Source organism: Colias philodice, chromosome 12 (assembly GCF_061535455.1).
Source record: "Colias philodice isolate Cphi_HAF_F1 chromosome 12, ilColPhil1 Martin Lab GWU primary, whole genome shotgun sequence".
Lineage (NCBI taxonomy): Eukaryota > Metazoa > Arthropoda > Insecta > Lepidoptera > Pieridae > Colias > Colias philodice.
This window is the reverse complement of record NC_143097.1, coordinates 6693019-6717928: the sequence shown is the minus strand read 5'-3', so window position 1 is coordinate 6717928 and position 24910 is coordinate 6693019. Positions and strand designations below refer to the sequence as shown.

The following is a 24910-nucleotide window of genomic DNA, read 5'->3' as shown; positions in this document are numbered from 1 at the left end:
ATTTTCTCTCACCTCCGGCGACAAGCGGCCTAAGAGGCCCTCCACTTTCATTTTAGTATTCAGTGAATGAGATTTCATATAATGTAACTTTTCTCTCAAAGACAAACATTTGATAAAGATTAAAATTTAAGAATTTAAATAATAGGTACCTACCGCAATAATTAAACCTTTGATGTGGAAAAACTCTTTTTAAGTCGGTAATAAAGGTATTTATTAAAATTCAGACAAATCTCATAGACAAGTTTCATAGTAAACTTTGTGTGAGGTCTGGGAAAAATAATAATATGAAACGTAGGTACCTACTTGGTTTATAAGATTTTAATTAAGTATAGGTACTTACTTATTACTAATTTTTCAATAGGACCTATACTCAAATTAATGCATGTACCTAACCGTTAATAAAAGATACGCAAACAAGAGCACAAAAAATATTAAAATGGTTAAAAAAAGATAATATCAATATCAAAAGAAATCCATTGATTGAACATTTTGGCGGAATCCATTTGCAATCCGGTCCCTCAACTATTCCAAATAAAAGGAATTCCTCGTACAAAAGGAAAACCTGGGGAAAGAAATAAAAAATATAATAATTCAAAATGGCGTCTGGCCACTTAATAACTGGCTGACACCATTGGGAAATATAATTTAATTTTTCTGTGTTGCTGTCTCGCTTGCTCGCACGGGGGTTGGATTTTTTGTCCCGCTCTCACATTTTCTTGGTTGAATTTACCTACTCCCGCCTTCTTCGCGGGAATTTTTGCTCGGTTGGACAGCAAATTACATGGCGAATAATTTAATTAATTAGGTACCATTGTCTTTTTGCAAGTACTTCCTATTGCAATATTTTTTTGTGAATTGTGTACCTAACTTATGAAAATTGAAACAAAATTTCGTGCTGATTACCAAATATTCTCACATAGACACTCTTAAAAGACAAAAATTAAATTAATTTATTAGGATGCTGCTCTATTACCAATTATTAATATTAGGTATATTATTTCGAATAGAGGGTTTAAAATTTTTCCACAATGTTCGTAGATAGGTACCTAGGTTATAGGTAGGTACCTAATTATTCCATGTCATTAGAGAAAACTCACATAATATTATGTCATCATTATAATCAAAAGATGAAATGCAAATCAATTTGTTTACGTAATTACGTTAGTTACCTATGTATGCAAACCATTTTTTCAGTGCCGTTATCTTAAATTACTTATCTCAAATTAGATATTTTTGCTCACTCTTTTAACAGCATGCAGATACCTAATGTTTTAAAAGCATCGTTATACACTAATAATGTACATCAAAACGTGACAAATAGAATATTTTTAGTTTTTACTATAAGCATCCATCGTGTAGGTACGTACCTACATATTATTACACACATGCAAATAAACGGAAAAAGTATATTTACGAACGTTTTGGGGCCAGGTGTGAGCATAATATTCTAATGTCGGTAAAAGCGAACCGCCATCCATAATAATATAACTCCTTTCCCCTAACTAAAATATTGTCTACCTTTAGAAAACATGAAAATGTAGGTATTTTCTTCATTCTCCAAGGACGGACAAATTGTTTCAACTTTGTTATTATATACCTACTTACCTAATTTTCTGTATAAAATGTTATATATCACATAATTATATATTTATATTTATTAATTTGCATAAGGAAAAACAGTATTCGAAATGTGGTTTAAAATTGGGATTAAATTAGAATATGAAATTAATTTCAGCGCCATCTATGCTCCTAAAGTACACACTATAATGTAAGAGTATGTGAGTGTATATTATTAAGTGGTAAAGAATGAATTCGAATTTGGATGACATAAATTTGTCGTAGTTTGAATAAAATTCAACAGAGGGCTATGCATTACAAAAAATTAAAAATTGTATGTTTGTATGTAACAGACTTCCATGTTCGTATTTTATTTAGTTCATTTGTAATGAATTACTGTTCTTGAGTTTTATTTTCAACCGAATCTAAAAGCGATGACTACTTTAAACTGGATGAACTGATTTTGATGATTTTTTTTCGATGACTAAGAAAAATCACAAGAGGCATTTTAATAATAACCGTCCAGAATGACGCTGCACGCAGATTAAAATAATTTTAAGTAAGTACTTAGATACAAAATATAGATTCAATGTCAAGAAAACTTTTCTCCTAACACTAAGTTGAGTCAGTCCCTCGTCCTTCGTGCCCTTTTCCTCAATGTGGCACGTTTCACACAAATTGTTTGAACATTCAACACACTAAAGTCTATATTTACAAATGTTATTTGTATATTACTGTACGTAATAATTTGTAAATAGATTAATCATACTTAAACATACATGTTTAATTAACAAAAAAAATGTGTAGGATGCAATTAAAGATTATTTTCTGAGACCTGCAACTTGAAAAGAACCTATCCAATAATATAAAGTACTTTTAACTATTATAATGTACTTAAAAATAGTTAAAATATCATTAAAAATGTTAAAGTGTTCATGCGTTTAATACTTCTCATTCCAAAATTGTAATAACGCAAACATTTAGCCAGGTCGACGATACCTCAGCAAATCCAATTAATTATGTTTGCGAATAGATTGAAAGATCCCATTTTATCTGTAAATTTATCTTTTTGTACCGCTGTTAGGATAGCTTTGATATCAGGCTATTATCAACAAAACCGTTAATGAAGAAAGTACTTTATAATTATGGCGCTCTCTGCAAAAATGAGGAACTTCACAATTCCGATTTCACCTATTTATTTTAATGTGGCCGAATATTGCTTGTTTGGAATAACCTTGGGTGTGATTATAGGAATTATATTTTATTTCGTGTTCGTTAATAATAAATACAATACTGTGTCCGGGTTTGTTTTTGGCGGGAAAAATATGTCCACTGTGTCTGTGTCTTTGGCTCTTATTGCTAGGTAAGTAAATGTTTTGCAATTTACGTAGTATGTACTAAATAATTTTTCATACCACAATCAGTTCAACGCTACTAATGAATTGAATGTGTGAACATGTGTGAACCTTAGATTACAAAATAAAATACAGATGGAGCATGTCAATCATTCATCGTCCTTGTCAAAGAAAATACGAAATCAAAAACGAATACGTTCCTCCGCTAGTGCTATAGCGATTCTAGTGTCATGCAATACGTCAAAAGGGGTTTGATATTTTAGTAAAAAAATGCTGTCTTGTGATATTAAAACGCTGTAAAACTTGTTCCCGAAAACAAACAAAAAGATAAAACATCGTTTTACAGATTTTCTGTAGATTATTTGGCTTATTTAATTTTGTATACAAATAATAATTTTACAAATACGAAGGAATTCAAAACTTCAACGTATGCTGCCAGTATTTTGAAAATGAATTTGCCATTTTTAGGGGTAAAATGGTTAAAAGATATTCGGGGTAGTGCTGTTGGATTTTTCGATCGTGTCTCGTGAATGTGATTATTTGTATAGTGCAATAAAAGTTCATGGTCATTATTAGATTATTTTAAAAAGCATTATACATTTTTTTGTTACTTTTATAAAAAGCGTCGTTTTCGCTTGCGATTTAATTCATGTGAACACATGATGGATATGATGAAAATAAAATGTCCCGCATTCTCGACTAAAAACTACCGCTATTCGCATTCATATGTTTTGAAAAATAAAAACTTTTTTTAATGTAATTTATTTAATAAATTTAATGTAATTTATTTAATAAATTTAATGTAATTTATTTAATAAAAATTGAATAAAATTATTTTGTCCATGTATAACTTTAGTAGATACTAGATAGGTGATAAAATAATTTTTACAATATTATAAAATAATATCAAAAACCCGAATTTATATTAAAATAAAAATTAAAACATGACTGCTAATAATTTATGTAGCCTACGTCACTACCACCACAGCTACCTTCATAATTCAGATAATTGCCAATGACACCTCACAAGTCACAACTCAAAATCGATCCAACAGTTTATACTGCAGGGCGAATCAAAGAAATATTATACATACATACCTACACTCGAAAAACATAACCCTCTTTCTTCCGTAGTCGGGCAAAAATTTGGGAAATTTTTCATTAACTGGTAACATAACACGCACACAGAAGCACCGTGTACGTACAGTGCAACGGCGAAATGACAGCACACATAGCTTTATGGAAATGACGATAAATTATTCGGTTTAGTTCGGCAACGCTCCATCTGTCTTTTATTTTGTAATCTAAGGTGTGAACTATGAATGTTGAAAGCAAATAAACGAATATAGCATGAATCTTAAATCTCATTAAACAATTACTCAGAATTTTGAGATAAAGTTAGCAAATTATTAAAAGCATAAAATGAATTAGAAGATACAGTGTACAGATGTAGATAAAAATAGTTTTTAACTGAATTATTATTTGTGAAATAAAACGAATCAAAATTTAAAAACACCACCCAATAATAATTATTACCTACCCGCATTTACTTATCTAATGAAAGGAACGTGTACAGTCAGCGACAAAATATCATGTACATATTTTTTTATATTTTTTTTCCATTTAACACATATATTTTTACATATTATTTGCAGTCATTTAACGAGTATAACATTACTCGGCGTGCCTGTAGAGATATATTTGCGCGGCACACAGTACTGGGCGTCTGCATTATCACTTATCATCGTCACCCTCTTAACAGCTGTCATCTATTTGCCAGGTAAACATTTTGCACGTTGTAGCTCTATCGCAACGTAAATTATTATGATATAATGTATTATGATTGAGGTGTATATCAATCAGTCTTTTTGTGTTGATTACCTAATTTGTTAGTTTGAATTAAGTACTAATTGTAAACACGTTCATATTTTTACGTCTCGTATATTTTGCATGTTGGATTTGTCCAAAAAAATTGCATTGTGAATGTGGCTTTAATCCTGCGAGGCTTGGAAACAACCCCTTTTGCCTAATACAACTACTATATGTACCATTTCATCAGATAAGATTAGATATTTTTTTATAAAAATTAGATCAGTCATATTAAATAAATTTTCTTATTTCAGTGTTCCACAAATTACAGCTGTCGTCAAGTTTCGAATATTTAGAAATACGATTTTCAACGCACACACGAACGATAGCTGCCGTTTTATTTGTCATCAGCAAATTGATGCTGTTACCAATCGTACCTTATGTACCACTTATGGCATTTAGACTAGGTAAGAAATATAAGAATACTAAATCATATTTAGAAATATTCTCACACATTAATGTACTTACTTACCTATTTGTTTTTGTTTGTGAATTGTGAATTAAAATGAGGTTTGCATGAACATATTTTATGTTTAGTGTGGGAAATTGCTATAGAAGACCATATAGCTATAAAGCTCTGTAATTTTTCCACATTGGGAATATTTATGACATTTTATTTGGGGACTGGTAATCCTTAAATGTAAATTATTATCCAAAGATCCAATAACTTTATAACGAAACTTAGTCAAGAACGTAATAATTTTTGCAGTCACAAATCCTCTCGCAAGCAAAATAACTGCAGTCACATGTGTTGCATGTTCTACATTAATAGCAATGGCGGGTTTAAGAGCAGTCATTAGTATTGGTATAGTTACAACGTTTCTGGCATTAGCTGGCACAGCCTTGCCAAGCGGTCTGGCACTCTTGCCAATGGGCTTCAAGAAGATGTGGGAGATCGCAGACCATGGAGGTCGTCTGGTTTTGTATGAGTAAGTATTTTTGGACATGAAATTGATCAGATCATTTAGTTTTCTTTAGCAGCAAAACAGCCACAGTAACTTCTTTTGAGGAATGATTCTTCAAATTATTTAACGATAAGAGTATAAATTACGATTTCAAGAAGCAATTAAATGTATCTTTAGGACCAAGAAAAGTACGTAGGTAATAGAAGAAATGTCATAAAGTACAATAACCTTTGTTGCATAAACATTCGTAATATGAAAACATTGATAATCTTAGATAGAGTATTTGTAAGCTTAACTTTTATTTACTTGGTCTTTACAAAATTAACATGATATAAATTACGAGTATGCTGTCATCGCTTGATAAGCGATGCCCTTTTTATTAAAATACTATGTGCCTCAATATCTATAATCTAAATTATTTTAAAGGAGCGCGAGTATTTCATTAACGGTTAAAATTGAACCTCATACTACTCAGGACAATCCTCCTCTATCTCGTCAGACTTATTTCACTAAAATAGGAACAAACATCCATCCAACTCCCAAAACATTCACGGTTATAATATTAAGCACTTACTATAGTAGGGGAGCCCAAGAGGGGATTTTGGGATTTACTCGAGCGCGTCAGATTACTATAAGGGACGGTACCTTAGCTATTCATTAGTACCTCTAGTCAATATGAGCAGTTATGGTTGGTGGGTGCGCTCAGGGGCCCCGCTGGAAAATTTGAATAATCCATAATTCCCTAAGGTTGAGCTCGAATCGTCAGATTAGCGAAATGGGGACTTCTTATATTGTAATTAACCCCCCCATATATTAATCTGACGCGCTCGAATAATATTACTTTAATTTTTTACCCTTTCTTCATAGCGATTAAATCGCCACTTAAATCGTCAGATTAACGTATACTTTTTTTCAGTGACGTCCTGGAGCATGCAAAATATCAATATCTAACGCGCTTGAGTATTTCCAAGCCAATTTTTTTCTTTTTTAAATTAAAAAAAATCAAAAAACCCTTCCCCACCGCTAAAAGTGAAAACATTATAGGACCTTTTTTTCTCGCTATGGTCTAATCTACCAATTCTAATAGGTTCCCGTGACGCTCGAGTAAATCCACATTTAGCATCCTGGGCTCCCCTACTACTATGTTTGCAGTAGGATTTTGTATACTATAATATTATGTGGAAAGCAATCAATTTTTCCTTTTTCAGTCCAGATCCTGAACTGGCTCATCACACGTCATTCTTCGTTGTCACATTAGCTCTCAGTACAAACTGGCTATGGAAGGTGGCTCTAAGTCAGTCTTCCTTGCAGAAGCTTCTAGCAGTATCGACAATATGCAAAGCCAGAGTTTGCTTAGCAATTTCTTGCGTCGGAGTAATTTTGATGAAATTATTGTCGTGTTTTCTGGGACTTACGCTATACGCTTGGTTTGCTGGATGTGATCCATTGTTAACAGGACAGATTAAAAAACACGAGCAAGTGAGTAATTATGAACATCGACACTAATTTATGAATTGAGGGATAAAATTTAATTTTTGAAGAATAATTTATTCGTTTGTTGCAGCTAGTACCACACTTTCTTAATAATTTGGCCACAATGTTTCCTGGTATTTGTGGTATCTTTATTATTTCGATATTTAGTGCGACAACTGGGTGAGTTTATCAAATGTTTTAGTTTTCTTCCTTTTCTTAACAAAAACAAAAATGGCGTTGTGTACATGTATATGCATAATTTTGTATTATCTACTTTCAGATGTATAGCGTCAATAATTAATTCAATATCGGGAGTGTTATTCGAAGAATTCATTAGACCATGGATGCCACAGAGTACGAGTGAATTGGCCTGCTGCAAAATTATGAAGGTAAGGTAACATTATCCTGGTAGAGCAATATCCTCATAGGTATATCTATGGGTATAACATACATAATAATATGAACATTAAAAAATTTTAACTGGATAGACTTGAGATCTTAATTAGCGGATGAAAATTTATACTCAATAATTTTGCCAAAGTATCCACGAGTAGTTAATTCTCATAAGGAAATGAAATTGGATAAACAAGTAACAACATACAATTGTTATTGTCAAACATTTAGTTGAAATATTTATTTTAGCACTATTGACGTCAACTGTACGTACGGATTAGCAGTATCATTCTAGGCACAATAAAATCTTGAACTGATTGCTTTATGGTTTTGCTCATTTCTGTGAGAGAAGTAGGAAGATTGTTTTATCTTTATTATTGTGATTGGATTGTTCTAATTAAATGTCTATGTGTCATAATATTATCATGTGGGCAATATTGCATGGGTTTTTGTACTTATTACTTTTATTAACTCGAGATGTAGTGTAGTATAATTCAATAGGTAGTTACTTGAAAATTTTTTGGTATAAAAACAAAATAAAATGGCAAAAAAATCCTTAAATTCCACGCTGTTTCTTCCATGTCCGTACTAAATAAAGCCTTTTGTGTCCTACTGTACCTATTTCTGCTGGAAATATTGTCGTTTTAAATAAAATATTTCAAAACTACAGGCTATTCCAACTAACTCGTAAGTTAGTAGATTTGGATAGAAAAAGTAGATGTACACATCTTTTACAAAAAAAAAAACCGTAACGAAAATCACCAACAAACGTGATCACTATTTAAACTATCACCATACATTTTTAATTCTTCCAATCACGAGTAACATAATTCTAAGATGTAAGTACATTTAGTAAGTACATATTTCAATTATTACATAATTCTTTCAGCTTCTCTGTCTAGTAGTAGGATTGTATTGCGCCGGTGTTGTATGGACCGCTAAAGAATTGGATAGACTGCAGCATGTGGCTTCAGGTGTGACAGGAGTCACTGCTGGAACTCTGCTAGGTCTCTTCACATTGGGAATTGTGTCTTCAAGGGCCAATTGTTCTGTAAGTATAGATTGGTATTAGAGTCCATGTTATATGTTGCATGCATGCATGAATAAATTCAGGGACGATTGTGTCAACAATTTTCATTATTACCCGATAATACCTAATGTCTTAATTATAACGCTACAATTTTATTTACCTAGATTATGTGAAACAAGATAGATGTTGTACGGTCTACGACATGTCTACGATGTATATATTATGTTTTTAGTAGGGTACTTAAATAATAATTACGATCGTTATTTTTTTAAGAATTCGCAAAATGTCTTCCTAGAATTGTTTAAATAATAGAATATAAAAATATTTCTTTAAATTTATTAGACTGATACTAGTTCTAGTTACTACGTTTTTTATTGGCAATAATTAATTTTAATATTATTGTATTTTATCTTAAATTGCTAAAAGTGACATCTATGTTATTTAAGAAAAATTAATATGCTGCTACTACTACTACTGCATAGCTAAGTTTTATCGTGGTGTGTCTAATAAATCACAGATGGCGAGGACATCAATCATATAGATCTTAAGTGGCACACTAGATGGCGTTTGAATAAAAGTATGTCTGTTAAACTTTTTTCAATTTAAATAAAACCCGGTTAAATTTTGAATAGTCAAATATTATTTAGTGGGTAAATTTTCATTAATACCAATAGTAAATTTATCAAGTATAATTTCAAAATAATTTGGAAAATCCAAAAGTGCACGCCTCATAATTTTTTTTTAATAAATATTTATTAATTATTATTTTTGTTTATTTAATAACAATTAAACCACATCGAATCAGACCCTGAAAAATGAAAGGGTTCTATTCCTGAGCATACTCAAGCGTAAGAGAAAAAAAAAGACTCGATTAGTAAAGTATTTCGGTCGCTATCGTGTTAACAAGAAAAAGGATCCGCACATACAGACACACGGACGTCCAAGACAGAACTTTTTTAAACTGTTTTTTAACTAGTTTAAATAACAAAAATGACATCAAAAATATCATGAACGTTAAAAATAGTGTTTTTTCTTAATATGTGTGTGTATGTATTATCTTACAAGTGCAATGTATGATACATAAAGACATTTTAAGTTTGAAAAATCAGATGTTTTGCGCGAAGTGACAGTAGTACCCACCTCAACGCTTCGCTTAAGAGGCGTGCAATTAATGGTAAACCTACTAAAATTTGAACAGATTTTAGTAGGTTCGATATCCAGGTGTGGTACCTAAGAATTTTTTTTAAATCTTTGAATGTGCTTTGAATGCACTAATTTTCTATATTTTCCCTGTCTTAATAAACAATCCTATTTTATCTTTAACTGTCTATGCAGTGTGTTATTTGTTACCAATAGTCTTTTATAAATAGATTTGTTTGTATTTAACCGTTTCATTTAGTACCTAATGAGTATCAAGTGAGTATTATACAGATTTTATGAATAATATTAATGACAACGATTGTTATTTACCTACAGAAAAACGTACACAAAAATTCACACTTAATAACAAAAGACCCACGAAGCTGTGTGATTTACAAAACCTAGCAAGTATTTCTTTTCCTTTCAGGGAGCTCTAAGCGGATGCCTCTTAAGCCTACTTCTATGCGGGTGGCTACTCATAGGAGCTGAAAACGCGTTGGCTACGGGGGCATTGACCTTCCAGAGGAAACCGTTGCTAACTTCAGGCTGTGGAAAAGCCAACTTCACGCATGTTTTGGTGAATGTGACTACAACTGCGTATAGTGCAGCGTAAGTATAAATTTTGTTTAAATTAATTTTATTTCTGACTACATAATAATAAATAATTGCTGTATGAAAAATTGCAATGTTTGATTATTACAAAAAAAAAATATACAGGCATGTTCTTAATATGACGAGTTTGGAGGCATGGAAACTTGACGTTATAAAAATGCTTTAGTACCGTATAAAGCTTTTAAGTTTTAACCTAAATTAGGAACTAACTTACATTAGATATTTAGATTATTTTATTGAAAACTATATTAAGGGTTCACGATTGAAGATGTATTTACTATTTATACTTTACCTAGGTACTTGTATTGTAAGTTGTAACTAGGGAACTTAGGTTTGTAGACCTTTCTAGATTAATATTTCACAGCTCTCGAACCTATGTACCTTTATATACTTGGTTTGGCAATTTACCTTTATATCTTGTTCTAGGTATTCAATTACTAAAATATATATAAATAGACATTTCTATACACATGTACATATTACAGTACACGTAATATACACATGTACATATTATAGAACCTACATGTAACTAGTTCAAAATAATTTTCTCCTAGTCTAATAGCAGAATTGCGGCAATTGTAGCGATAAATTAGGTGTTCGGATGTAAATACGTTTCGCATGTTTAATGATCCATTCAATTGTGGAAATAGTGTAAAATTATTCATAAATTACCATTTCAAAGTGGTTAGCTACTAGTTTAATTTGGCTTGAAATTCGAGAACAAATATAATTGGACAAATCTGTAGTCATTTACATGTGACCTTCACAAATACCATACAAATTATTTGGTATTGTTTTCTTGTAGATTTTGTGACATTCGTTTCGAGTAAAATTTCTAAACGAAGTTAAAACAATTATGGTATACCTATTTATGCTATAGAATATGTTATTTGTACTCCATCAACTTTATTATGTATCTATGTATAAGTAGATGTATGTATATTGTATATACGAGTAGGTTCAAAATATATAATCAACTAGATTTCCGCCCGCGGCTTCGCACGCGCAGTCAAAGAAAAACCCGCATAGTTCCCATTCCCGTGGGATTTCCGTGACTGCGTCATTTTCCCGGGATAAAAAGTAGCCTATGTCCTTTCTCGGGTATCAAAATATCTCCACACCAAATTTCATGAAAATTGGTTCAGTAGTTTAGGCGTGATTGAGTAACAGACAGACAGACAGAGTTACTTTCGTATTTATAATATGAATTGTTTATTGTTTATTGTTTATAATTGATTATATATTATAAACAATCATATTATAATATATATCTATGTAGATGTATGTATGTATAACAACTTCAATTATAGGAACATTGTGGTACACCACACTGCATGGATCCAATTAATTAGCCAAACTTATGACAAGATTTAAGTTAGGGTTAAGTTAAAGTTGTAACAGATGTCTTTGAACTAAATTTAATGTCGATTTCACAAAGACTAAGTGTCCACGGCTAACATAACCGCACCACTTAGCTTTTAAAGTTACAGGGTTGAACTTTATTCAGGGGCTAATTTGTTCGTTTGCACTTTTAAGTGCTTAGAAAATGTCGTTACACTCTACGTGCGTTTTATTTTAATTTTGTGTAATGGTAGTTTTGCTAAAATATCTCTAATAAACTCTAATGAAATTGTTAATTAAAATAACTAGGATTATTTACTTAGAAAGGAGAGTAATTAATTAACGTTTGCAATAAGTTTTATTTTAAACTTCAATTTTTGTATATTGTATGTTCTTTTTGGTTTAAAATGTTTTTAGTGTGAAGATTTGATTCGTTTTAATGATGAAACAGATTAAATTAAAATCAATCTATCATAGAATATCACTATAAATGGATATACATTTTTATAATCATGGTAAAAGACTTTCCATAATATGATAAGAGATTCTACTTGATTGTATTTTATCTAACAATGATAATTTTCTTAAGAAATCAGCCATCCAAAGTTTTAATCATAGCTTGCTAACTTTAATATCGGTTGGAAGCGCACTTTTATTCCTCTTTTAAAAACTTCCTCAACATTACTATAACGGGATTCGAACAGTTTTATGACTTTTTCTTACAAATTTTCCTTCGATCTCTTGTTCATTTGGACTTTAATGTCTATTTGTGATTTATATTCTGAACGTTGAGTGCATTTTCAATATAGCTTTGCGCCATGTGCTCGAACATATCATATTATATTATGAATTGGTATGAGCCTTTAAATAGGTACTAAAACTTTCATCCGGCAGCGCAAAAATCAATACGGGATTGAGTATTATGAACGAGTAAATACGCCTATCCAATGTCTCACTGGGGACAGCGCTTATAGAATCTTTTAACCCTTTTAATATTTTAGAACGGTTTCTAAATGAAACATATTATAGTTATAACAGACGCAGTTATTTTATGTGTGATCTGTGATAACTTATTGAATGCAATATAACAATCTGAGCTTTAGGATAGATTTGTAAAGTTCTTTTGTATAGTTTTCTTTAGTGTCTGAAAGAGAATTCTAGTTACCTAGGTATTATATTATCTGTAATAGTGACGTAAATAATTTCAACGTGATAAATTCAGGATTATAACAAGAAAAAAACGATTTAATATTCGATAATAATTTATTTCATTACTGTTAAACTCAACGAACTTTTTTTGGAGAAATATATAGATCTTCCACAATTGGATATTAAAATGCAAATGTAAGTAATAAATAATCATATTTCCTCTTTACAGAACGCAAATGCCAACAAAGCCGCTGCAGTCTCTCTTCCGAATTTCCTTCACGTACTGTCCGTTCGCGGGAGCCATCACCGTACTCCTCATAGGCATCCCCATGAGCTATCTCACCAAGTCCAAAACAGAATCCATGAACCCAGACGTATTCTGCCCTCTTACACAGAGTTTCCTTCACAAACTGCCTGACAGGAGCACGTCAGAGTCGATGGAACTTAGAGCGCCGAATTCACAGGAAGTCTACATGGCACTGGACGAAGCTCTGAAACATTTGAAGGAGGTTATTGATAGGTAGTAATAAATGATTCTTTTTTAAGTGGCGTTTTATTTTATAATAGCCACCCGTCAATAAAAGGAAATACGTAGCTTTCTGCGGTGAGCGGTGAAAGAAGTTTTCAAATCGATCCAGCTGTTTTGTGTGAAATCATGACAAACATACGCACATAAACAAAAATGTTTTCTCTTTATAATATTAGTTCAGATATTTAGAGGATTAAGACTATAAAAAACATTGTCCTTCGAGTTGTAATGACAATGTTTACACTTTACAAGGTGTCTACGTAGTAGCCACAAAATTATTTTCTTTACTGATCCCATCTCAAATATTATCCCAAAAGTAATCCTAGCGTATCGATATTTCTCTTGACAAAATATACCCGTCTATTAAAGGGACTATAAACGTTGTATCTCTATTTCAGTGTAATATAATAAAACATCACTCAATCCCAATTTTGTCCGGCAATCATCTAAAAATAAACCTAAGGAATGTCTATTATTTAGGGGACTATCGCTAAATAATAGAAATTTCTTCATTCACGTTCCACTCACCAAGCAGAACAATGAAAAGAAACACTGAATGATAACCGAATCAAAACCATTTGTTATATTCGAAAATTTGGAATTTTCACAAATTTACTGTTCCAATAAAGCCAACGAATCGGAGCTTATAAAATGAATGCGATTTCACAGCTCGATGCCCACAGCAAATTTCTACCGTCATCTTCCATTATTCATGACGCAACGATGATATATTGCGTGTCATTAAGTCGTTTACCTGACCCGAATTCTGTCCTCATAAACATTCCCATTCGTCATTTTTTCCCCGCTTTCATCTTATCAACGCTAATCTTCATACATAAGTGATGAAAATTGATGGACTTGGCAAATAAATGCAGAAAGAATAAATTACGTGGCTAAAGCCGACGGCTTTGCATAATGGATGTACTGGCTTTGATCATTTTCAAATTTGAGATGTGCGGTCTCTTATAATATTGTCAGGAGATAAAATTAATTTTATTAATTTCATAATTATTGAAAAAGGGATAATTAGCCTTTAACTTTTACTTCTTCGTCTCAATCGTTCCAACCTCATTTTATCTTACCTATAACATAGCTTTAAATTTTAATGGTCATTAAAAATCATTATTTAAGTGTAGGTACAAGAAATAACATCATATCTAATTTATAAAATTTTTGTTCGTAATATTTCACATTTTGTTTTAAATACTAAAAAGTAATTACTTTCATTAAGATAATACTTTTTGAAACGCTCGGCTCTTGTTAGGTATAACGTCTCTTAGTAATAATGGTCTTTTGTTATTCACGTCGTACAATAGTTTGCGGAGATTTTGGCAAGCGTTTTCGTAATCTTTTATTTCCAGAAAGGAAACCAGGACTCCGTCAGACGAGACTATTAGACAAAGGCAAACGTCCACGAGTGCGTGCTAGGTTTTAGACACGGCACATTAATTCCTAGACCGCAGCCTACTGTCTCGAGTGTTTTTGGGTCTAGATTGAAAACGTCGTATAATTTAAACGTTTCTACGCGATTTTAGCCCTTTTTCATACGTATTTTAAGTCGATACGATAACATAGGTGCGGATTAGAGTACTTTTTCTTGTATGTCAGGCTTTATTATTTTCTGTGATAAAGCCTTTTAATATTCAACCGATAAGACTGTCTTTCGGCGAAACGCTGTCTGATGTTTTCTTTATATTATAGTCTGTTGAACTACATCAAACGTTCAAATTTTTTCGCGTTATCTTCGCTGCTTGTAAAGGTAAGACACCTTCTATCAAAACAATAATGTCTTGTACATATTGTTTTGAGAGATAATGTTATCCTGAATAATGGAGTATGATTTTATTCTATTTTCTTTTGCCGTACTGGAAGCTGGATGTATTTATCTTTGACGATGATACTATTTTTACGTACCTGTAACATTGAAATTCTTTACTGCTCTTTAAAGTAATCTCTACATTAATTCTACAGCTTTCAACAAGGTACAAAAAATCTAAATATTATGTTTTCAGTTTATCGCCTTCACAACGTGGAGTTAAATTCTATGACTCAAGTCGTAGGATTAGATTTTTATACTAAGAAGTTTGTGGTTTAAGGGTTTGAATTAAGTATTAATTCTACGAAAAAGTAGAAATGATATCTAATATAATTTAATAATGTACTCATAATATTGTTTAAATCCGAATTTTACCCTCTACAAACAACAAGTCAAAATCTTTTGTAGACTACGAATGTATCTTCTTAACGTGTTTGTCCTACGAATGTATCTACTTATGACTTTCATGTCTACATGCTAGGTATTTCATAGCTCAATCAACTATAGACGGAAGACGATCATCTTACAAGCGTTCCACCCGTTCCACCAATTAGCTAGTGTCAAATTTGCACGCACTTGACAATACTGCTACAGGATCGAAGCGGCGAGACACATACGTCACGACCATTTTGAATCCAGCGATAAAGGATTTAGCTTCGAGGGATAATACTGTGTGAACGCTATCGTTTTCAGTATATTTAAATGAAGGTCTTGTGGGTTTGGAAGAACCGATTCAAGACAACTTATTTGTGAAAATTTTTAGCGCTCTCTTTCGTATACTCTATGTGTTAAAGGTTTGAGTAAAAGTAACTAAGTGTAACTAAAATGACTCGATGAAATAAGAGCAGATATTATTCAGCAGAGTGTTTTCGTGTAAATTTAATTTATGTGTAGGTAATGAATAAGGTTTAGGTTCAATAATATTGCAAAATGTCATCTATTAGAATCTTATTTTTTACTTAAAAACCCAAGGATTTCTTCTGATAGTCAATTAGAACTTTAGACGAAATATGCGCTAATTAAATAATAAATACATGCTATATATGCTTTACATTGCAGTACGAAATAAGTTTTACTTAAAAAAGAAACAAGTTTAACATTTAGAAATTTCATGATGAAGGCAGAAGGCATACATCTATAACAATAGCTATCTATTAGTAAAATATGAAATTTTGTAAAAAAAAATGATATTTAAAAATTTACTTCTTTAAAATCAACATGGATTATATTTATCAACTAGATTTCCGCCCGCGGCTTCGCCCGCATTTTCAAAGGAAAACCCGCATAGTTCCCGTTCCCGTGGGATTTCCGGGATAAAACCTATCCTATGTGTTAATCCAAGTTACCCTCTATATGTGTGCTAAATTTCATTGTAATCGGTTCAGTAGTTTTTACGTGAAAGAGTAACAAACATCCATACATCCATACATCCATAAATCCTTACAAACTTTCGCCTTTATAATAGTATTAAGATTAAGATGAAAGTGAACGTTTTATCAAAATCGGTTCATCCATTTATTTGATATAGGGGTAAAAGTAGGAATAAATAAATGAATTTTATCTGAGGAAAATTCGTATAAGTCAGGAAAATTTTTCCAAGTCCGGAAAATTTCCAGCCAGGAAAAATTCTATACGTCGGGAAAATTTATACAGATGAGGAAAATTCGTATAAGTCAGGAAAATTTTTCTAAGTCCGGAAAATTTCCATACGCCAGGAAAATTTCTATACGTCAGGAAAATTTCTTTAAGTCGGGAAAATTTAAACAGATGAGGAAAATTCGTATAAGTCAGGAAAATTTTTCTAAGTCCGGAAAATTTCCATACGCCAGGAAAATTTCTATACGTCAGGAAAATTTATATAAGCCAGGAAAATTTCTATACGTCAGGAAAAATTTATATAAGGTGGAAAAGGATAGGTTAGGTTAGGTTAGGTTAGGTTAGGAAAATTTCTATACGTCCGGAAAATTTATATATAAGCCAGGAAAATTTCTATACGTCAGGAAAAATTTCTATAAGGTGGAAAAGGATAGGTTAGGTTAGGTTAGGTTAGGTTAGGAAAATTTTTCGAAGTCCGGAAAATTTCCATACGCCAGGAATATTTCTATACGTCAGGAAAATTTATATAAGCCAGGAAAATTTCCATACGTCAGGAAAAATTTCTATAAGGTGGAAAAGGATAGGTTAGGTTAGGTTAGGTTAGGTTAGGTTAGGTTAGGTTAGGAAAATTTTTCTAAGTCCGGAAAATTTACTTAGTTAGGTTAGGTATAAAACATGGGTAATATATTATCGAAAAATAGTAAATTTTCCGGACTTAGAAAAATTTTCCTAACCTAACCTAACCTAACCTAACCTATCCTTTTCCACCTTATAGAAATTTTTCCTGACGTATGGAAATTTTCCTGGCTTATATAAATTTTCCTGACGTATAGAAATATTCCTGCCGTATGGAAATTTTCCGGACTTCGAAAAATTTTCCTAACCTAACCTAACCTAACCTATCCTTTTCCACCTTATAGAAAATTTTCCTGACGTATAGAAATTTTCCTGGCTTATATAAATTTTCCGGACGTATAGAAATTTTCCTGGCGTGTGGAAATTTTCCGGACTTCGAAAAATTTTCCTAACCTAACCTTACCTAACCTAACCTATCCTAACCTAACCTAACCTAACCTTACCTAACCTAACCTAACCTAACCTAACCTAACCTAACCTATCCTTTTCCACCTTATAGAAATTTTTCCTGACGTATAGAAATTTTCCTGGCTTATATAAATTTTCCTGACGTATAGAAATTTTCCTGGTGTATGGAAATTTTCCGGACTTAGAAAAATTTTCCTAACCTAACCTAACCTAACCTTACCTAACCTATCCTTTTCCACCTTATAGAAATTTTTCCTGACGTATAGAAATTTTCCTGGCTTATATAAATTTTCCGGACGTATAGAAATTTTCCTGGCGTATGGGAATTTTCCGGACTTACAAAAATTTTCCTAACCTAACCTAACCTAACCTAACCTAACCTATCCTTTTCCACCTTATAGAAATTTTTCCTGACGTATAGTAATTTTCCTGGCTTATATAAATTTTCCTGACGTATAGAAATTTTCCTGGTGTATGGACATTTTCCGGACTTAGAAAAATTTTCCTAACCTAACCTAACCTAACCTATCCTTTTCCACCTTATAGAAATTTTTCCTGACGTATAGAAATTTTCCTGCTTATATAAATTTTCCGGACGTATAGAAATTTTCCTGGTGTATGGAAATTTTCCGGACTTTGAAAAATTTTCCTAACCTAACCTATCCTTTTCCACCTTATAGAAATTTTTCCTGACGTATAGAAATTTTCCTGGCTTATATAAATTTCCCGGACGTATAGAAATTTTCCTGGCGTATGGGAATTTTCCGGACTTACAAAAATTTTCCTAACCTAACCTAACCTAACCTAACCTATCCTTTTCCACCTTATAGAAATTTTTCCTGACGTATAGAAATTTTCCTGGCTTATATAAATTTTCCTGACGTATAGAAATTTTCCTGGTGTATGGAAATTTTCTGGACTTAGAAAAATTTTCCTAACCTAACCTAACCTAACCTATCCTTTTCCACCTTATAGAAAATTTTCCTGGCTTATATAAATTTTCCTGACGTATAGAAATTTTCCTGACGTATAGAAATTTTCCTGGCGTATGGAAATTTTCAGGACTTAGAAAAATTTTCCTGACTTATACGAATTTTCCTCATCTATTTAAATTTTCCCGACTTAAAGAAATTTTCCTGGCGTATAGAAATTTTCCTGGCGTATGGAAATTTTCCGGACTTAGAAAAATTTTCCTGACTTATACGAATTTTCCTCATCTGTATAAATTTTCACGACGTATAGAATTTTTCCTGGCGTATGGAAATTTTCTAGACTTGGAAAAATTTTCCTGACTTATACGAATTTTCCTCAGATAAAATTCATTTATTTATTCCTACTTTTACCCCTTTATCAAATAAATGGATGAACCGATTTTGATAAAACGTTCACTTTCATCTTAATCTTAATACTATTATAAAGGCGAAAGCTTGTAAGGATTTATGGATGTATGGATGTATGGATGTTTGTTACTCTTTCACGTAAAAACTACTGAACCGATTACAATGAAATTTAGCACACATATAGAGGGTAACTTGGATTAACACATAGGATAGGTTTTATCCCGGAAATTCCGCGGGAACGGGAACTATGCGGGTTTTCCTTTGAAAACGCGGGCGAAGCCGCGGGCGGAAATCTAGTTTAATATATATGACTTAGATTCGACAACTTTAATTTTTTTCATTCCCACTTTTACCCCTATAGGTAGGTATAATAAATGGATGAACCGATTTTGATACACTTTATCTAAGAACCAGCGTCGGAAAATATGCTGCCTAACAAAAAACCGCATCTAATTCGGATTACCCACAGACATGTATGATACATGTCTGTGGGATTACCTGTTAGCGAGCTACGGTGGAACAAACAGATACACACACACAGACACACATAGCGGTCAAACACGTCTTATCACTCATCTTTTTGCGTCGGGGCTTAAAAATATATGTAATACGACATAATTTAAAGGACATTTTATGTATAAAAATTTACCTAAAAATAAGCATAATTTTAATTTGCCCCTCCCCCCCTACTACCTCAGCTTACCCCCTCACCCCCACCCCCACCACCAGAAATAACCGTAGCGTATAACAGATAACTTACGTTTTATCGTACACTGTATAATAGTGTACCATAGTGTTAGCGATCGACGTTGCTTCGTTGTAAATATGTTTAGCGAAAAGTAGAACTAAGTCAAAATTGTTATAATTATAGATATGAGTAATTTAGATACGCATTATGTTGTTTAATTTAGCGCTCTCGTTATGTTTTAATTTTATAATATATGCTGCACTCATATAATCATTTGAAACCGCTCACCTATTCGGTGATGATTTGTATAACGTATTAATGTTATTGTTTAATTGTAAATATAGTATTTTAGTTGTTTTGTTTATATTAATATGCTCTTGAAATTGTAGAATTGTATAACAATATGAGGTTTATGACATTTTAATATGTATATGATATTGTGTACTATGGGTACGAAATTGAAAGCAATTTGTTGTATTAGAAAAAAGCTTGTTGTATTTGGAAATTAAGATTTATAAATTAATAAAGTTACGAGCAAGTAAAGGGCTGGTTGATAACAAAACGGGTGCACGGTTGAGCATAACGTACGGGCTCTCCGTGCTAAACGGGTATATAATCTCCACGCCGAGCGTAGGCAAATCAGTTCTCGGGAGTCAACGGTACGGAGCACACGTAACTTACGCGACTATCACCAGCCCTCGAAAGCTACTTGAAGAAGAATTGCTGCAGTTTTATTTCGCCACGTTTCGTAATATACGTTATTGCAGAGCCCGCGTGCTTTGCTCGCGAAATAAATACCTCGCGTCTAAACGGGCTGTGACGGCATAGTACGTTTCCACGGACGCTAGCAGAAGCGTCGGGAGTGAGCGTGAACCAGCGTTCGAAGGCGTTCACTCAGCGGAGATAGACATACGTTGTGTATCCGCCGTGCACAATATATTGCGTGACCTGCGTACGAGCAAGATCGTACTGCGCCTACGCCGCGATATACACGGTCATACATTTTCCGTTTCCGCACCACAACACATAGAATGCCTTAGCAAATGTTCGCCGTGAATACTTAAATGGTCATAACTTTTTTATTTATAAACCGATTGACATGAAATAAACACTAAATGTTAAATGAAGATTACCAAAATAACCGACATTTGAAAACCGCATTTAAATCGGATAAGCCGTTTCTGAGATTAGCGTGTTCAAACATACAGACAAACAGACAAACGGACAAACAGACAAACAGACAAAAAAAAAATTTAACGACAGTTTTGGGTTTGGGATCGATTTAGTAATAACCCCTGCTAAATTTTTTTTACATATTTTCATTGTACAGACACCACTTTTCTAGAATTTTATTATATGTATTGATAGGAATGTTTCATTTGCAACATAGTTTTAATTTAATCAAAACAAAAGCCACGCTATTTTAATTCTACAAATACGTGGCAGGTTACACGCCAGGATTTATTGATACAAAGCATAATTCATTTATTGCGGTAACGTAATTGTGATTTGGCATTTTGTCATTAAATTCATCATTAATGTTATCACTTTTTTTATTTGTTAAATGCCAAAAATTTGAAAAATGCTGTGCTGTAGTATAAGAACAGTCCATGAAAAAGTCTGAATTTATCCTTTGAAATTGTAATTAAAAACTGTAAAAACCGCTACAAAAGAAAGTACTAGAACGAACAAAAAAATGGAATTATTTTTAATTGCCACCTTAGATATGAGCAGAAAGGTGTAAAAGGCACGTAAATTGTACTCGGAATTGGGACAAAAAGTAAACTGAATTAGTCTCGGGAGAAGAAATGTTAAAAATTTTCACGTTCGCATTTTGTTTCGAGTTTCGAAGATAAAGTGGCTATTACAGGAAAGCTTTAAATGTGAAGTTTTATATCACCACGGTGCTTTAAAGTGCCTCAGAGAGTAATTGACCATGTCGACAGTATAAATTGGTCAGGTTATTTACATAAAATTTTACGGCAATGAAAGTATCATTCTCATAACTGCAAGCGGAATGCCATTCTCCGTTTTATTTGAAACGGGAGAAGGGATATAATCGTTTAATACGATTTTGCGAATGAATTTAAATGATATTCGATATTGGTTTGTATTAGAATTAAATGAAGCTTAAATAGAACTAACTCTAATATTGGATATTATGTAGGATGAATACTAATAAAAATATTAACAAAATAATTTCGGAATTAGGGGAGTATTTGAAAGTACAATCTTATAAAAATATAAACCAAATTAGTTTTGTTTATTTTTTTCATTCCATTTTCCAGAAAGAATTACGAAGGTGTTTTTAAGTAGCGCTTTGGTAAATTATATGGTACTAATATGAGTTTTAGCGGTATGTTTTTGTAACTTTTCAGGAAAGAAAAATAAAATTGTTTACGTATTAGTAGTGGATATTTTTAGTTATCAGATGCCTATCCGTTATCCTGTGTTTATGTGATAATGGGGCTGTAAATAAACAGTCTTCCCGCTGGGCGTTATTACCTGTATTATTAAGGTTATCTTGGGTCATATGAGGTCACCAATAAATCACAAATTGCTGGTACAAATTATTATAGACCGGACATGAAACATTTGTTTTGGATATATTTCTCTCTTTAAAAAAAGAATTACAGGCCGTAAGATAAAATGCAACTTAAATCACACACATTACAGCTGAAACATTTCTTGTGTTTAATCTTTTTACTTTCTGAAGACCTGTTTTATTTTAAATAGGGATAGCATAAGATATGTAATTTATAGCTTTAGATTAAAAAAAAGTTGCTGACAACATCGAATATAATTTTAGAGGTGTTTTTACAAATAATAATATTCAAAGGTAGACGTGATATCTTTATAGGATAACTTTTGAAGAGTTCCTTAATAATGTATTAAATAAAAAAAAACCTTAGATTGAACTTAGCTTAACTTTAACTTACTTTGAGCGTTATTCAAAAACATCAGCATTCCTATTTCTTACACGTAAACGTAGAACGAACTGTTCTCCGTTTAACTTTTGACCTTTAAGACATCGTACATAGCTTCCTAATTAGCAGTCTATTGAAAATTAATTAGCTCAGTTTCTTTCAGTCTTCTTACCTTTGCAATAATATTATCCGCCTCTTTCACAAAATGTTATTAAACGAATAGTAGCGCTAAAAGCTTTGAATACGTAAGTAACACGAATTCACTTAGTTTGGAGAAATCGAATTGATTTTCATAATTTAGTAAGCTCCCCGTAGACGTTTATTTGAATAAAACATAAGTTAATAAAATATAAACTTTTTCTGAATATTATTTTTTCGTACGAATCTGTCACTTAGTCTATACGTCTGTACGAAGATGTTACAAAAACCATTTCTTCGCAAATCGTTTCTTAGCAATAAACTTTTATATTTAGAATAAATGTTATATTTATAACAATATTAGTAAAGAAGCTAAAAAAATTCATGTGCTTACTTCTAAGTGATTCTAAATTCAGATAAGAAGCTTTTTTATTTTCGTTGTATTGTAGATGTAAATAAATAAAATGTAAAAATATTTACTGAAAATTCTTAGCTATGTACGTGTTCTGTATTTCTCTAAAAGTAAGTACCTATTTTATGAGACAACAACAGATGTTGAGAAACTTAATTAAAATTTAAATAAATTTAATATCTATGGATACAGGCTATAATGAACCCTCATAGGAGGTCCGTGTCCCAGCACTGGAAACGTATAAGCTGATGACCGTTGATCTCTGTTAACTCTCTGTTATAAGTATCTGAAATCTGAGCCGCATATCGTTTCGAAATTATTTGATATGCGACGATTTTGTATCTGTGGTATTGGCCTGTTCATGTGGTTCATGCAATATAATTCAAACCATAATACTATCCAAAATTCAATTTAAAATTTCAAGTGACAATTTTGCGCAACATTCAAAATCCAATCAAACTAAAAGTATACTCATTTAAAAGTCGTTTAAAAACAGGGAAATATGGAACCTGGCAGCTATACAGGTTGTTCAATCTTTGTCAATTTAACATAAAAGGCCTCACTAAGTATACAATTTTAAGTTTTATGAAGACGTCTCTTTTTGTTCCGCGTTACCCAAATGGCTTGTCACGCTGTCGCTTAATGAAATTCATTAGTGTAAGCGAAACGCATTACAAATTCCAAACACGCACCTCCCCTTGTTACCTTTATGTACTTTGTAGCTTTGAACACCATGTATATACAATTTTATAACGATACATTGTCGGGAACTGAACGCACAATATTCTGGACGTTACAGCGAATTGTATGATGTTAAACGTGCCCTGCGAGAGAATTCCTAAATAAATACATGGGTAATGAAAGGTACACTTTAATGTTGATTAATGTTAGGGGTTGACGGAAAATTGGAAAGTTAAATAATGATTTGGATGAAGACTGTGTAAGATACAATGTCTTCATAACTTTTATGCCCTTTCTGTTAATACCTACGTCCTAAATATGTACTTGGTTAATTATTTAATGTATAAGTTATTCAAAATTCAACGTTACGTTTCACTTGATAAACGTGATAATATTATATTAGATTGCTTACGTATTCGAGGACCAAAACGCAACAATAGCGTTATTTAGTGTTCGAGTATTTTTAAAAAGAAATTATAGTTGAAATTAAAACTTAAGAATTTTGTACCTCAACATATTAAAGCTGTTCCTCTATACAGAGGCGGCCTTAGGGGGTGGCGAACGGGGCAATCGCCCGGGGCCTCGCTCTTGCAGGGGCCTCGCGCAACAAGCAACCACCCAAGCAAATTTAAAAAAATGAAAATGTGTGCGTGTACTGAGTATGTTCATGCGTGTGTATGAAGGAAACGACGATATTATCTCGGTGCTGAAATACATAATAGAAAACAAATTAACTGAAGTTTACCCCACTATCGAAATAGCCCTGAGAATTATTGCCACCACACCTGTGACAGTTGCGTCTGCTGAAAGGAGTTTTTCGAGGCTTAAAATTATTAAAACATATTTGAGGAATTCGATGACACAAGATCGGCTTTCAGCCCTTGCTATTCTTTCAATCGAAAGTGACGTAGCTCA

At 32.3% G+C, this 24910-nt stretch overlaps 1 protein-coding gene across 1 annotated transcript; it reads left to right on the top strand.

Moving 5' to 3' along the window:
- The first annotated feature begins 2688 nt into the window (after positions 1 to 2688).
- Positions 2689 to 13369, top strand: LOC149484124 (sodium-coupled monocarboxylate transporter 2-like). The gene is made up of 10 exons (XM_089701659.1): positions 2689 to 2920; positions 4568 to 4692; positions 5036 to 5188; positions 5491 to 5710; positions 6895 to 7165; positions 7251 to 7339; positions 7440 to 7548; positions 8442 to 8603; positions 10150 to 10331; positions 13054 to 13369. Exons 1-10 carry the CDS (start codon positions 2703 to 2705, stop codon positions 13346 to 13348), a joined length of 1824 nt encoding a protein of 607 aa, XP_089557785.1. The 5' UTR covers positions 2689 to 2702; the 3' UTR covers positions 13349 to 13369.
- Positions 13370 to 24910: the final 11541 nt, after the last annotated feature.